The 16554-nt window shown below is 52.2% G+C and overlaps 1 protein-coding gene across 2 annotated transcripts; it reads left to right on the forward strand.

Moving 5' to 3' along the window:
* Positions 1-243: 243 nt before the first annotated feature.
* On the forward strand, positions 244-15430 carry LOC135890729 (nuclear envelope pore membrane protein POM 121-like). 2 transcript variants are annotated; one of them, XM_065418131.1, is made up of 12 exons: positions 244-339; positions 1012-1167; positions 3068-3148; positions 3962-4133; positions 7094-7185; positions 8256-8326; positions 9089-9213; positions 9612-9714; positions 10380-10556; positions 10992-12683; positions 13502-13630; positions 14116-15430. In XM_065418131.1, the coding sequence occupies exons 1-12, from the start codon at positions 275-277 to the stop codon at positions 14208-14210; spliced, it is 2958 nt and encodes a 985-aa protein (XP_065274203.1). In that variant the 5' UTR covers positions 244-274; the 3' UTR covers positions 14211-15430. The 2 variants fall into 2 exon arrangements, with proteins under 2 accessions (XP_065274203.1, XP_065274204.1); XM_065418132.1 differs by having other exon boundaries at positions 245-339; positions 10377-10556.
* The last annotated feature ends 1124 nt before the right edge of the window (positions 15431-16554 follow it).

The following is a 16554-nucleotide window of genomic DNA, read 5'->3' on the forward strand; positions in this document are numbered from 1 at the left end:
CAAATAATTGCAGCTTCATAGGCTTAAACTCATTTGATCCCTTGCAATGCGTGGAGTGTCTTGGGGTTAGCAAGAGGTACATTAGCTGGCCGGCCACTTATACCCTGTGTTCTTTCTCTGCAGGGATCACCTGACTCCACCAACTCCCTTTGCGCTGACTCCTCGGCGCCGGTATCCAATTCAGCAGGCCCAATACTCCTCGTTGGGGGCCCTGCCCTCGGTATGCCTGGATGGCTACCAGAGGAAAAGCCTGCTATCTGCTCGCAACTCCAACATGGTGCACAGCCCGGTGACAGTGAAGATTGCTCGGCCGGACAGCAACCTGGCCCGCTCTCCACTGTGAGTACAGCTTCATCAGTGGCCCTTCAGCATCCCACTGCACACGTGGTGCACATGTGGTGCACGCGTACAGCCAGTGCTCACAAACACACTTGTATCTTATGTGTTAGAGGCACTGAGTGCTGTGCAGAGTAGTAGGGGCCCTCTCACCTGCAGATCCCTGCTTCTCCCAGATCCGGCACTTACTGGTAGCAAGCAGATTCTATCTCCTGCGTGGTGACTTGCTCTGGATGCACTGAGGGAGTGTGCGCACTGGTGGTTGCACTTATGCATCACTTCACACTACTTACAGCCCTGTAAAACCTCCCCTTAATTAATCGCAGAGGGGAGAGTAGCCTGCTTGGGGAAAATGGGTTGTTCGCTCTTCCGTTTGGTCGCTTGATGCGCTCTTCCCTGAGGGAGTGTCTGTAGCTCATGGCCCTGTAGTGACCTTTTAATCCCCATCTCAAGCATCGCTTTCTTGCCATGGAAAGGATTATGAGGTCACAAGCTAGTCCTGAAGCTGCATTGGTGATGCTGCCTAGATTATTTCTCTTTCTTTAGAGGGGGGCCAGTCTTCAGATGTGCTGGGCTGTTGGGGTTCAAGGCGCAGGGGAGCTCAGCACATGCAGCACCACTAATGGGGAGGAGGTGGGTGCTCACTCTCCCTTAACTCATGGCTTTACATTGCAGCTTGGAGCAGCTGGTTTCGCCAATGGCCTTGTCATGCAATAGCACCCTGGACCCATGTGCAAAGGAGACTGTACTGAGTGCCCTCAAAGAGAGCAGGAAGAGGGCTGTGGAGGAGGAGGACCAGAGTTTCCCCAGTGGTCAGGAGAACAAAAGAAGGTAATAAGTTAGTGGGCCTGGGTGCTAGCTTTGTGTGTCTGAAGCAGTGCTGTAGATGTGCCAGGTGCTTCACTATCTTCATAATGGATATACAGGCAGCACGCCGGCTGTGAACATGAGAACAAACAGCTGGCCTTTCCAGTGTGGCTAGTAATCTGAAACGGAACTTTGGTTTCCTCTTGCTGACCAGCTTTAATAGCAATCTGGTATCTGTGCCCTTCCAATTACCTTCAGAAAGCCTAGAAGACTTCTCTTTTGAGGAAGAGGAAAAACATTCTGTTTGGGTTTCTATCGTGGAAGTTTCAAATGCCAAGCCTGGTCTGCCCTGCTTTGGTGGAGGTCTTTGACAGAGGCCTGGTGTGTGGATTGAAGGCTATCTCAGCACTTGGTTGAAGGGGTAGAGGAGTTGGAATCCTAAAACAATCACTTCCAACTGCTCAGATTCTCAAGTCTGGTTTATTAACTTCCATTTAAACATAACCACCCCTTCCTCTCACTTCACCAGGTCTCGCTTCCATATTATTTTTATCATAAACCAATCAGTTCTCCAGTCAGCCTCTTTCTTTGGAGAGAAATGGGATACACGTGTCCTGAATTTCTGATGTAAAACAAAACATGACCATTTAAAATCTGTTGAGATCTCCTTTATATATCTCAGTGAGCAAAAAAAGCATGCGTGTTTTTCCTTCAAGAAATGATGGGGGAAAATATTCCCCAGTTTCCATTCGTTAAGGTTAACGAGAACACCAGACCTTAGGTCTCAGACACATAGCTGCAGCAGTATCTTTCCCCAGGATTTTAGGAAGGAGTAGGATATAAATCAGTGGATGCCATCGTCTTTCTGGTGGAGCCCTCCTGCAACTGCCCTAGCACAGCTGTTTTCCTTCTGTCCGTTTCTGTATGTGTGGGTTTAATTTGTCTTGTGGCTCCCCATGTCTGTCCCTTGCTTGCCATGAGGCTGCAGGCTGCTTGCAGTGGGGAAGTCCATTGGGGCTGGGTTATATGGGCTCTTGCAGATGAATTGAGTGCGAGAGAACCAGAGAAGAGAAGCTTGGGCTCATGAGATACTGTTTGAGTCTGTCATCCTGTATGCTGCTCCTGACCCCACTGTTAGATGTCAGTTTGAGAGCCCGGGTGATGAGTGGCTTTCAGGGAGCAACCAGTTGCTTTTCCCACTGCTGCAAGAGCACACTTTCAATTGGAGTTGTAGTGGCTTATGCAGCTTTCTCCTCTCTCATTGCTTGGACTGGTGAATGTCTGGTCCCACCTCCCAAGGTGTGTGTGGCGGGGGACACAGGATGAATATGATCCTATAAAGAGTGGTAGAGGGTGAGCATGGATGTTGACACTGTATTCTCCTTTCTGACATTGGCTCCACAGCTGTGTAACAGTAACCCATTTCAAAGCACTTAACCTCCTCACGCTCCCCCGCTGGCTATGTAGGCAGAAAGCTCACTGCTCAGTGACTTGTGTCAGCTACGTCCTATCTTAGTACCAACACTCTGAGGCCGCCTTTGTGCTGCCAGCGGTTATGCCTGGCACGTGGGCAGCACCTGGTGTGGCTTGCACTTGGGAGAAATGCAGTCAAGCTCAGCAGTAGAACTGACCAGAGGATGACGATTCTGTTTCAAGGCAACTTCCAAGGTTTTGACATTTGTTTTCATTCCACGTTGGAACAAAAACTAAAACTTCTGGACGTTTTCATGAAAACAGAATTCTGTCAGTGTTGATTTCCAGATGAAAACATGGGTGGGGCGGTCTGTCTGGTCATATGTCTGTCTAGTTAGGGCAATGGGTGGGATGTAGGAGTTCTGGTTTCAGAGTGGAGATTTTCCTCAGATTGCTGGATTGTGTGGGTCCTTCTGAATGCTGAGGATTTCCTCATGTCTTTTTCTTGTAGACGCCATGACAGCAGTGGCAGTGGGCAGTCTGCGTTTGAGCCTCTGGTAGCCAATGGAGCCCCAGCTTCTCTGGTACCCAAGTAAGTGCCTGTCAAACTGTAAAGGGTCTAGTGTTTGCTAAAGGGCAAACTTTGTCTGCAGACTTGGCCAGTCGAGTGGAGGCCAGAGGAAAAAGCACTGTGCATTTCCTTCCTGAAGTGCACTTTATTGAAATAGCAGGCAGGGCTAGAGCTGGGGTTCCTGTCCTGTGACCCAAGCTCTGCACCCTGACTGGGGGAGAAAAGACCTCTGGGAGGTGTCCAGTGCTGTGCTGAATTCTCTCTGTATGGAGTGGAGCTTGGCCTGAGCTGCTGGCAGCCCCCTTGTCAAGATCTCGGTTGCACAAGCTGAAAAAGGAAAACTGAAAACCCTGCCCCTCCCTCAAAAAAAACATCCAGACTAACCCATCAGAGAGAGGGGCTGGGTGGGAGACTCCCAAAACATGTGGATTTGGGGATTGCATGAAATTAGAACTGGGCAAAACTGTGGTTTTGGTGAATAGTATTAACTGAAAAACACATTTTTCAGGGCACCAAAATTGTGTGTGAATTTAAGTTAAATTCAGTGAATAGTTTCAGCCAGGAAAAATGGAAAATCTTGAAAGTCAAAGCTGTTTTTTTTAATAGTTAAATCTCTAAACAAAACATCAAGTGCTAAACACCTGAGAATAAAACATTTTTCTGTGAAATGAGACAAACGCCTGAGATGAGACTCTCCGTTTTTTGTTTTGATGAGAAAAACAAAAAATTAAGCTTTGGTTCAAATCAAAGCAACCTTTTTTGGTTCAGCCCCCAAACTGAAAATTCAGTGATTTACTTAGCTTCATTAGTAACCTTCTCTCCCTCTTTCTCTAGGCCAGGCACTTTGAAGAGGGCCCTCGTTTCCCAGTGCCTAGATGATTGCTTGAGCAAGAGATCGCGTACTTCTTCCATCAGCTCCATGAACAACACATATGCTGGTGGGATTCCCAGCTCCATCCGCAATGCCATCGCTAGCTCCTACAGCTCCACCCGGGGACTCTCGAAGGTAGGTCACAGCATTTCTAATAAAACACCTGGAATTCACAGGAGACACGGTGGTTTGGGGTGGCATGGCCTTATGAGAATAAGGCAGCATTGCCAGGTGCCTGGCAGTAAACCTGAGTAGTCTTTCTCCAGCTTCATGCAGCACAAACACCTTCCGCAGAGCATCTCAAGCAAAATGTAAACTGTAGCCACTGCCTGTCTGCAACATGCCCACCAGGAGGCAGTGCTTCGCCATCCTCCAGCATTGGCTAAAGCCAAGGGGTGTCATGGAATAGAGCCCCCTCAAACAGACCAGAACACACTAGGATTTCCTTATGATTTAGTTTCAGTTGGATGGTGCTCAATTTGGATTGTTCTAGGTAAAACAAAACGTAAAATCAGAACCATTCTCCTGTCATGCCACCCTCTTTCAGGCTGCAGTTGGCTAATGTTTGAGTCCAGCATTTTCAGCTTTGATCCAGGGCTCTTAAGCAACTGCTAATTTACCAAAAAAAAAAAGTGTTGAAATGACTCCTTTGTCATCAGACAGGACTGTAAAATTGCTGATGCAGCATAAGGGGAAAAAGGGGTAAACAGTGAGGTGGCAACATTTGCAGCTGATACTACTCAAGATAGTTAAGTCCCAGGCAGATTGCGAAGAGTTACAAAGGGATCTCTCAAAACTGGGTGACTGGGCAACAAAATGGCAGATGAAATTCAGTGTTGATAAATGAAAGTAATGCACATTGGAAAGCATAATCCCAACTATACATATAAAATGATGGGGTCTAAATTAGCTGTTACCACTCAAGAAAGAGATCTTGGAGTCATGGATAGTTCTCTGAAGACATCCACTCAATGGGCAGCGGCTGTCAAAAAAGCGAACAGAACGCTGGGAATAATTAAGAAAGGGATAGATAATACAGAAAATATCATGTTGCCTCTATATAAATCCATGGTACACCCACATCTTGAATACTGTGTGCAGATGTGGTCGCCCCATCTCAAAAAAGATATATTGGAATTGGAAAAGGTTCAGAAAAGGGCAACAAAAATGATTAGGGGTATGGAACGGCTTCCGTATGAGGAGAGATTAATAAAACTGGGACTTGGAAAAGAGATGGCTAAGGGGAGATGTGATTGAGGTCTATGAAATCATGACTTGTGTGGAGAAAGTAAATAAGGAAGTGTTATTTACGCCTTCTCATAACACAAGTACTAGAGGTCACCAAATGAAATTAATAGGCAGCAGGTTTAAAACAAACAAAAGGAAGTATTTCTTCACACAATGCACAGTCAATCTGTGGAACTCCTTGCCAGAGGATGTTGTGAAGGCCAGGACCACCACAAGATTCAAAAAAGAACTAGATAAATTCATGGAGGATAGGTCCATCAATGGCTATTAGCCAGGTTGGGCAGGGATGGTGTCCCTAGCCTCTGTTTGCCAGAAGCTGGGATTGAGCGACGGGATGGATCACTTGATGATGACCTGTTCTGTTCATTCCCTCTGGGGCACCTGGCACTGGCCACTGTTGGAAGACAGGATACTGGGCTAGATGGACCTTTGGTCTGACCCAGTAGGGCCTTTCTTATGTTCTTATAAGAGCAGATAACTGAACTTTACTAGCTAGTTGCCTATCCTTGTGCGGGCTTAACTGCTGCTGTTCTACCCTCTTTCTTTTTACCTCCTTGTCTCCTGAGCCAGAGGGGACCCTGGGCATCAAACCTGATACACCTTTTTAAAATAAATCCATGGGAAAATCACACATTGAATAATGCATGCAGTTCTGATCTCCCCATCAAAAAAAATATTAGATTTGGAAAAGATACAGAAAAGGGCAACAAAAATGATTAGGGGTTCCATATGAGGAGAGATTAAAAAGACTGGGACTTTTCAGCTTGGAAAAGAGACGACTAATATGATAGAGATCTACAGGATCATGAATGGTGTGGAGAAAGGGAATAAGGAAGTGTAGTTTACCTCTTCACATAACACAAGAACCAGGCCTCACCCAATGCAATTAACAGGTAGAATGTTTAAAACAAACAAAAGGAAGTATTTCTTCACGCAACGCAGTCAACCTGTGGAACTCATTGCCAAGGGATGTTGTGAAGGCCAAGACTATTACAGGGTTCAAAAAGGAATTAGATAAGTTCATGGAGGATAGGTCCATCAGTGGCTGTAAGCCAAGATGGTCCGGGATGCAACCCCATGCTCTGAGTATCCCTAAGCCTCTGACTGCCAGAAACTGGGGCTGGACGACGGGATGAATCACTTGATAATTGCCATGTTCTGTTCATTCCCTCTGAAGTATTTGGCACTGGCCACTGTTAGAAGACAGGATACTGGGCTAGATGGACCATTGCTGTGACCCAGTATGGCCATTCCTGTTACGATTCCTGTAGGAAATGTTCCCTAGGTTCAGTCTCACCTGAAATGTGTCCCTTTCAATGGAAAAACGCTACAGTCAATGAGGTAGGAGTGACGGTATCTTGTGCGGTGTTGCTGAGAACACAGCCTGCTCTTGCCAGAGTAACTCGATGTGTGCTCATGGGTCTAGGGTATGTCTACACCGCAGTGAAAAACCTGCGGCAGGCCTGTGCCGCTTACTCAGGCTCTCAGGGCGCCAGCTAAGAGGCAATTGTGGTGTTGACATTCGGGCTCAGACCGTGGAGCCCAGGCTCTAGGACCCTGCAGAGTGGGAGGCCCCAGAGCTCTGGTTGCAGCCCAATCCCTAACCTCTCCACCACAAATAAACAGCTCTGTGAGCCCAAGTCACCTGGCACGGGCCAGCCAGGGGTGTCTAATTGCAGCATACACATATCCTAAGGCTCTAGTCTCTTCACCAGCCAGATCATTGTTGCTTTATTCCTTACAAAGGGGACCAATACAGCCTGTGGGGCTGGCCAGGAACACAGGGCATTTAGCTTCCTGGTGTGAATTACCTTTTAATGGTCTGTCTCTCTCTCTCTGGGTTCCAGCTGTGGAAGAGAAGTGGCCTGAATACTTCCCCTCTCTCCAGTCCGGCATCTTCCCGCTCTCAGACACCGGAGAGGCCTAGCAAGAAAGCCAGGTAACCAAGCTGTGCTTCCAGTTCAGTGCAGCTCGCGTTCGTTGCTGATTCAGTCTAAACAGATGTTGGGGGTATCGTTCTAGTGGTATCCTGTGTGCAGACTCCAGTCGGGAGGGGGCAAGGCATGTCCAGGTGGGGCTGGTGAGGCGTTTTGGACTGCCCTCTTCTCTCTCCCCAAGTCTTAAGCTCTGTGTAAGCCACCCACCTTGGGGCACTCCAACCCTTTCCTTCCAAGCTGTCTTGTCCCCTGAAGTCTGGCTAACTCTACTCTCCCTTGTCTTCCTGCTGGCGGCCTAAGGAGGCATTGCACTCGTTCCATTCTCTAGTGTCCGTAACTGTGTCCTGCCTGCCCTGCGGCTTATACGGGTTACTGGGCTGGTGACTTCCCATGCTGAGCACAACCTGCTGCTTTTGCCCATTTCCTTGACCTGGATTGTTCCCATGTCTGGGGCTGGGAGAGAAGAAAGGGCCCATTGCCATTTCGTTAACTTAACGCCCACCTCTGCTGCTCCTAAGGACTCCGACATAGCTGTCCAAGGGATACAGAGGCACCTGTCTACTTCCAGTATTAGTGCTCATCCCTCTTCAGCAAGGGTGTGTGTGTGTGTCTGCAGTCAGAGTGTGTGGCACATCAGTCGTAAAACAAATGTTGAAACAGGCTGTTTTCCCAGAATATTCACTGTGAATGTTTGGGTCTAAAGCAAAATGACTCACAGGCCAGCAAAATGTGGGCCCCTCAGTGATGCTCTGAGGTTAGCTTTGCCTCTGCAAAGTGCTGGAGGGTTTGTGTGCAATTCTTCCTTTGCTGATATGCCAGACCTCTCCATTGTCCCAAGCTGTGGCGCACGAGTGTTCGCCTTTTGTCTCCAGGCACTGTCAAACTGGGCTAGAGGCAGCGCTGTACTCAAGGCATTGGTCTTACCAGTGGTTGGGTATTTTGCTTGTGGCTTTCAAGATGATCATTCATGGCTCGTGGGTTGTGTTAAATCTGTCCTGAAATGTTTGCAGCCCTCAGAGAGGTGGTGCGTCGGTGTGAACTGGGCCTAACGGGCTTTCTCCTGTCTCTGCAGGGAGGAGGATGCTCACTGGTCCAGCACTTCTACCCCTGTAAAATCTGACAAGGAGCTGCAGACAGAAAAGGGTGAGTGGGGACAGGGTAGGGCTTGCAAAGCCACTGGGGATGCCGGTTTGGCTCAGGCTCTGCAGCTGCCTTGTAAAGGAAAGGCTGCTGGAGAGTAAGAGGAGGCAAAAGTGAGAACCTTCTCTGGACGTAAGATTTGACTGATCTAGAAACGGGGTAAGTAGGTACAAGGCACAGCAGAGGGGACAGGACGATGCGTCTCCACCAGGTTCCAAGCTGAGCAATGCTAGGCCCCTCCCTGTTTCCTCTTGCTGGTTAAATTGAACAGCGTTCATCATTTGCTGTCCTAAGTGGTTAAACAGCTCCCAGGCTTCACCCCACTGGGGGCTGAGTGTGGGTGATAGAAGAGGAACCTCAGGTCTGGTTTGTCTGTTGGTTAGTGGAGCACTTTGAGAGGATGGTGGACAGCTGCTCGGAGTTACTGAATGGGCTCTTCAATGTAAGCAGGACCACGTCCTGGAGCAGTCTGTTCCACATCCCTGGGAGTCTTCGCACAAGCTGCCGCCTCAGTTTGCAGGTGTGGCCAGCCATTCATCCAGGAATCCTGAGTCCTGTACTCAGCTTGGCCCTCTGTCTGTGGCTCTGTGCTCCGAGGCAGGGTTATCTGGAGGCAAGTCTCTCTCCCCCCCCCCTCCCCCCCCCCCCCCACTCTGACAGAAGGGCGGTGAAAGCATCGGTAAGCAAGTTCCTATGACAGGGTGTGCGAACTGACCCCCTCCTCCATCTGGAATCCCCACTTTTGATTGGTTCCTCCCATACTAGCTTTGGAGACTCCTGTGCGGAAGAAGCAGAGTTCCTTGACCTCGCCGTCCATATCGGGGAGCAGTGGGAAACGCAAGCGGAAGATCCAGCTGCTTTCTTCTCGCCGAGGAGACCAGCTTACCCTGGTACGTTGCCTCCACGTAGCCCTTCCTGGGCACCTCTGGCAGTGGAATACCCTGCTGTAGGTCCTCCAGGAGTGGGGGGAAGCCTAACCTGGCTGCCCTAGGGATAGGAGCACCTGCCCTTTGTGGGATGGGAAGTGAAGCCAACCCCAGCTCCTGGTGTCTGGGGAGCTGCTTACTGCTGGGCCTTTCCTGGGCAATACTCTGGCCCACTCAGCACCAAGCTAAAAACAACCCCAGACCATGTGCAATTAGTGGGCAAAACAGAGGAGTAGGGATTTGAGTGGCAGACTCTGCTTTATAGCAGTTGCTGCTCAGTGGCTTTACCATGAGTTTGGCTGGGTTCTGCCTGCCTCCTTGAGGAAGGGACTAAGCTCACGCTGTTGTTCTTCCCTTGGCAGCCCCCACCCCCTCAGCTGGGTTATGCTGTCACAGCAGAGGACTTGGATGCAGAAAAGAAGGCAGCACTGCAATGGTTCAACAAAGTCTTGGAGGATAAGACGGGTAAGGACCCCCTCTCATTTAGGAGGTGCGGTTAGTAGGATACTTACAGTAACTTAATGCTGTAAGCAAGAAACTGAAGGAAACACCCATCCCATAGATGTCCAAGGCCAGAAAGGACCATTATGGTTAAGGATACGAGTCCATCACGGATTCCATGACTTTTGGTGACCTCTGCAACTTCAGCCCCAGGCGGCGTGGGGCTTGGGCGGTGCGGGCCTCGGGCTTCTATGAATTGTTTATTGACTGTGACCTTACTAAAAATAACCCTGACAAAATCTTAACCTTAATTATGGTCATCTGGTGTGATCACCTGTGTAACACAGGCCAGAGAACATCACCATGTGAGTCATGCATCATACCCAGAGAGCTGCCTTCTCCCAGCGGCTAATGAAGTTAGATTTTCTGCCACTCTGGGTCCTAAGGAGAACTTCATGAATGACCCCTTACCCCCCCTCCCTCCCCCCCAAACCTGGGGCTTTTATGTGAGTCCTCCAGATCCTGGAGTGGGGGTGAAGTCCTTGGATCCTTTCAGGAATGTGGAGTGTCCTCCTAATGTCACTTGACTGCGTCAGGCTCTGGTTCCATCTGTAGCTGCCCCTGCATAGTTGGGAAGCCCTGCTAATAGCAAACTGTCTAAGCATGTTGTTTTTCTTGCTCCCCAGCAGTAGATGCCACCCCAAGCACTGCTGCAGAAACCACCCCTGCCTCCAGGCCTGTGTCATTCACACTGACATCTACTGGGCCTACATCTGTTTCATCGGCCCCCCTGGTCGCCGGCACTGGGTCACTCCTGGAGAGTCTGAAGAAGATGCAGAGCAGGCAGGGTGCTCTTGTGCTTTCAGGTTAGTGCTCCATGGGGCTCTAGTGTGGTGAGGGGAGATGGGAGAGCCGTGGGAATGGCCTCTGGGGGTCACTAGTCAGTCCCGGCTGGGAGTTGCAATGTTGCTTCTCCCTGACACAGCTTATAAACAGCTGAGTGCAGGAAATCCCAAATGGCATTTGATTTAGTGCATCCATAACACCTCTCCAACCCAGAGTGGAACAAGAGTGGCGCAGGAGGGACTCTAGGGGAAGCCATCAGGGTTCTAACTTGGTGGCTCACCTCGTCACGCAGAGCAGTGCTCTGTTTGGGTCTGGGGTTTTGCTCCAGGTAAGTCTGTCTTGGTGGCAACTTGATCATCTCTCCCAGCCCACCAAGTCGACTTCCTTCATCACACAAATCAAACTCTGGTAATAAGCCATCTGTTCATCTGTAAATGATTTTCCCTCTTCCACAGATTCGACTGGGGCTGCAGTGACCTCTCAGCTGCCTCTGACAGTTCCCATGGTATTGCTGGATTCAGGTTCACTCCCTGCAACTGTGTCTGACTCCAAGCCTGCTCCGACACTAAACTTGCTGGCTCCCTTGGCCCCTCCCTCCTCCACTGCTCCGCCTGCCAGCAGTGTGAGCAACCTGGCGATTCCTGCTTCATCTGACCTGGGCCAGACCCCCACCAAGACGCCCTCCCCCCCTAAACCCAGCATTCTCTTTGGGATGCTGAGTACACCGCCAGCCAGCCAGCCTGGACCAGCGGCAGCATCCGCCGCGCCCGCAGCCACCCCCATGTTCAAACCCATCTTTGGCACCCTGCCAAAAAGCGAGAGCGTGGCGCTCTCTGCAGCTGGCACCTCTCTGGCAGTCGCAGCATCTACCAGCTCTGTGCCTCCCTCGACAGCGTCTTCCTCCGCCACCACCGCCACATTCAAGCCCGTCTTTGGGAACTTAGCAGCTGCTGCTGCACCTATAGCAACAGCGTCTCCTTTCACATTCAAGCAGACACCTCAGCCAGCCCCAGCTGCTGATCTGACAGCAGCTTCCACTACAGACACCACCTCTGTCTTCACCGGCCTCCCCAGTGCTGTCTTTACTACTGCAGCTACCGCTGCCAGCACCCTGAGTGCCACCACTGACGCCACCACAAAGCCAGCCTTCAGCTTTGGACTTGGCGTGCCACTCGCCACCAATGCATCCAACAGCACAACTGTCACTGCGCCCACCTCCACCAGAGCAACCCAGCCGTTCCTGTTCGGAGCCTCTCCAAACCCCGCCCCCAGCACAGCAGCAAGCTTCACGCCTACCGCTCCTGTCTTCCAGTTTGGAAAGCCTGCAGCCCCCACCGCCCCCACTACCAGCGTTCCAGCAGGCTCCACCTTCGGCCCAGCACCCTTGAATGCAGCACAGGCTGCTCCCAGCACCACTGCTGGCTTTAGTATCTTTGGGGGCACAAATCTGACCTCTTCTACCCCACCAACCACCAGTCAGTCAACGCTGTCGTTTGGTTCCTCCACTGCTGCATTCGGCGGTTCCTTTGGAACAGGTGCAAAACCGCCCCCTCCGTATCCTGGTGCAGCTGGTCAGCCTGCGTTTGCCACTGGAACCCCGGAGAGTCAGCAGCCCACCAGCAAACCTGCCGCTGGCCCCGCGAGCTTTAGTACCCCCGCTTTCGGCTTTGGGGCCTCCGCGGCACCGCCGGCATTTGGGAACAGCTCCCAGCCAGTTTTCGGAGGGACTAATACCCAAGTTTCCTTTGGCACCAACAGCTCCCAGCCAGCTTTTGGAGGCACTACATCGGTGTTCTCCTTTGGAACAGCCACCACTTCAACCGCATCAAGTTTTGGCTCCAACACCCAGCCTACAAAGAGCAGTACAGGTAGCATGGTATTTGGCGGAACCACCCCCTCTCCATTCCCCTTTGGGGTGTCCAACCAGCAGAGCACTGGTGCCAGTGCCTTTGCCATGGGAGCGTCTGCCCTGAGCGGGGGCACCCCCTCAGTGGCATTCAATTTTGGGGCTGGACAGAACGGATCGGCAAGCACAGCAACCCCCTTTGGTTCTTCCTTGACACAGAACACGTTGGGTGGCCAAAACCAGAGTGCGCCATTCGCCTTCGCTGTGCCTGGCACTCCTGACAGCAAGCCTGTGTTTGGAGGTAAGGTTCAGGGGAGGAAAGTCTGCTTAGCCGTGCTTGGGTCGAAGGCTGGGCCTCTCATTGGAGCTGGCTTGGGGAGGAAGTGGGAGGCTTGAGTGGATCTAGGCAGTGACCTTGCTGTGCTTTATTCTCCCTTTATTCCTCACCCCTCTAAACTTAGGGCTGGCGCTGTTGATATTTTGCCCCTCTGCCATGAGCCATTCCTTGGGATCAGGAGAATCCCAGATGACTGCGTTTCCAGTCTTTGCATAGACCGGGGACCACTCCGGCTTCTAGCAGTGTGTCTGCGAGGGCTGCATCCACATAGCTCAGCTCCACTGGGGAAGGAGTGGGCTGGGGTCACTCTTCTAACGTACAAAGGTTTTCTGCCCCAGCCAGTAGAGTAAGCTCCCCCCAGACTCTGCGAATCCCAGTCTGTTCTGTCTCATGGGTCTGCTGAATGGAGGCTTCAGGAAGTAGGAAGGGAGTCGATGGGAGATGCAGGAGTCAGTTTTCCCAGGAACTCAAGTGTTTCAGGGGGAGCGGGGAGGTTGTCGCCTTGGGAAAGGGGGAAATGGAAACCCTCTGGGGCTTGGGGGAGTGCACATCACCTCTGCCTGTTGGGAGGCTGGGTGGGGATGTTCCAGCCCTTCCTGTAGGACCTGTGCAGTCTGTTCTCATCTTCTCCTTCTTCCCCTGGCTGAGCTGTACCCCTCCACCCCCGCACGCTGGAGCAGAAGCTTCCCCGAAGTGCACAGGCTCCGATCCTGCTGTGGCCTTGACACAAACTCCGCGTCCTGCTCCTCTAGCCAAGGCTGACAGTGGTGTGTTGTTTTCAGGAACTCCCACTCCCTCCTTTGGGCAGACCACGCCTGCTCCAGGAGCAGGGCCTGTCGGGAGCAACAGCCTTTCCTTCGGGACCCCCAGCACTCCTGGGTCGGGCTTCGGAGGAGCAAGGCCTCCATTTGGTAAGAGACTTTCCTCATGGCTTCCTCTTCCCCCAGGCCTGCAACATGGGGGGTGGTTGGGGTGTCAGTAGGAGCCCTGCCTCCAAAGCAGAGCCTGCTGTGGGCTGCACTGACTTCAGACAGGCTCCCAGAGGTGAGTGTCTGTGGGCTGGCTGTTGGATGGCTAGAAATACATCTCTGACAGCCAGTCCTGGAAGACAGCCTTTGCCTCCCTGCCTGCTCCCTGGGATGGTGGGGAAGGTTGGGTCGGGGGGAGGACCGCATCCCCCTCGGAAACAGAACCTCGGTTCTCTGTTTGGGGGGTGGAGGGGTGAGCTAGACTGGAGGAGAGTTCATTGCTTCACTTTAGCAATGTGATAATGCGCGCTCACGTTCACAGGCCCCTGGGAAGTTAATGCTGCAATGGGCTTCTTGTGTAGCAGTGTCCACGTCAGACAGACAGGGTAAAGGCTGGCAGTCGCTCATGCAATCTCTCTTGCCTCTAGGACCATCAACCCCTGCATTTTCCATCGGGGCAGGATCCAAGACTGGGCCCCGTCAGCGGCTGCAGGCGCGAAGGCAGCACCCCCGCAAAAAGTAGCCTCTTGGGTCTTCTGTTGGATCTTAGTTCCGGCCCAGCCACCCGAGCCAAGGATATCCGAGTTCTGAGTAACCCTTCTGACAAGGAGCCCGGGCCCTTGGGTCAGGCGCTCGTTTCTGAAATCGGTTGGAGACACTTCTGGGTGGCAGCGACTCCGACGCAGGACAGGATAAACCAAACCCTTCGTACTTGAACAGTTCCACAGCCGAGACTGGATAAACTCTGTACATATCAGCAGCGTTCCTTTCCTCCCTTATTTCTCCAGGGCTCACAATGTGTAATTTCTCCATGGCTTCATCTAGCTGCTCCTGTGCTCTCCTGACCATACTGACAGTTCAGCCTTGCCCATCCACCATGTACCGAGTGCATGGAGTGCGAGCTGGCTGGGGGCAAGGGGAGGTGCCCATATGCACGTTCCCTGTCTGCCTGAATGGAAACCCGCGTTCTGTTCCTTCGCTTGCTGTGTCCCTGCATTCCCCCTTGTAGCTTTGCTGTAAGCGAGGCTCTTCCCTCCAGGCAGATGCGTTCCCAGTCTGCCTCGTGGCTGCTGGTCCTGGAGGGGGGGTGTCTTCGCTGGCTCCAGAGGCCTTTCCCTGCACGGTGATCTCATGACCTGGTAAATGCACCTCTCCCCCTCCTAAGGGACTCCAGCCTCTGGTTTGAACTGGCAGGTACTGGCTTGCCAGCCATCTGGCCTGGGCAAATCTAGTAGGTGGGATGGGCCCAAGTCCCTGTGTGTTAGGGAGTAACTCTTGGTGCTCCAGACAGACCATCATCCAGCTCCTGCATCTGCGCCCAATGACCCGCTGTGAGCAATCTGCCTTTCCGTGCTCCTACGCAGACCCTGCAACTCAGCGTCTTGCCTCTGCTCGGGAACCCAGCCCATTGCAGGGGTAACCTAGCCTCTGCATCCGGAAGAGCAGGAGGGTGGTGCCTTTGGTGCACCAGACATGTTCTGCCTGGCCCAGGAATGAGCAGAACCCCTGCCCAGAGGAGGTGGGACGCTGCCACTTACTGCCCTCGCCCATCGTGATGCTCCTGTCTGTTGTGCGCTTTGTATGTTTGCTCCTGTTTGTTCGCTCATTGAATCGAGCTTGGAGGAAGAATTGAACCGTGTGAGTGGCGGCATGTTGGTAATGCCGGATTTGCTGTGTAAAGATTTTGCGGGGAGGCTGTCTCCTAGTGGGGGATGCGCCCTGCCTAATTGGGTGTTGAGAGTAGCATCATTGTGTGGCTACTAGTGCTGCGTGAACTCTGTATCTTAAATGTGATGACTGAAAGGATGGCAGCCTGGGGCGTGGGGGGGCACAGGGCCCTCGGGGTGCAGGGGGCTGGAAGGGTTCCCTAGGTCCTGGGCTGGCAGCCTCTTTGCTGTCCTGCCCTGCTCCAAGTCTAGCTCTTCTCTCCCTGTGTCAGACTCAGCCGGCTCTTGTTACCCAGCCAGGGGTGTGTAGCACACGTCCCTTCAGTGCCGGGCTTGCCGAGGGCTGCACGGGGCTGTTGGCCCTGCCCGAAGCCACTAAAGGGAAAGAATCCCCAACTGACACGCTTAGGACTCTGCTTCTTGCCCCCTGCTCCTCCCTTCGCCCGGCTCCAGGGGCTGGGTGCTCATTTCCAGCCAGCGGGGGGCGCTCACGGGGCTGCCCCTGTATCTTGGAGCTCGGAGGGGAGAGGGCCAGGGCTTCTATTCCCTCTACTGCCCGCAGCCTCTGGGGAGCTCTCACTGGGAGGACGCCTTGTGTGCCTCGGGGAGAGGGGCTGACACCCCAAGGCCTAGGCCCCTTTGACCCCCCACGTTCCAAGAGTGACTCTGGCTGCCAGATCTTTTTACTACTCAGAGGTGTGAGTGTGTGTCTGCCGAGTCCTAAATTAACAGATATTTAAACATTTTTTAAGAAAATAAAAATTTATTTTTATATTTAAGCTAAATTGCCTTTGAATTCCTTCAAGCTTGGTTCACTGAGGTGGTCAAAAGTTCAAAGCTGTCGACTAGGATTAGCTGTGCAGTTACCTCTGGGGAGGGGCCTGGAACCCCCCTGCCAGCCATGGCAGGCTGGGCTAGCAGCCGGGAAGGGCAGCTAGCCCGTGGGGCAGGAAGGCTGGCCTGCTCTGTTCGAGTGGGTGCATTCTCTTCCTGCTGGCAGGAGCTGCTCCTCCCCTGACAGTCAATGTTACATGAAATGTACTTAATTCTTTTATAATGTGATGTATGTGGATGTGACTAAACTTTTTTATTTTTCCTTGAGACTGAGGCTTAGGAGCTCTCGCACGTCCGAGAGAGTTGGGGGTTTTTATTGTTTTCTACCAGGAACAATGAGCCGCTCCTGGCTGGGGAGGTGGGACA

The sequence above is a fragment of the Emys orbicularis genome, chromosome 17 (genome assembly GCF_028017835.1).
Source record: "Emys orbicularis isolate rEmyOrb1 chromosome 17, rEmyOrb1.hap1, whole genome shotgun sequence".
NCBI lineage: Eukaryota > Metazoa > Chordata > Testudines > Emydidae > Emys > Emys orbicularis.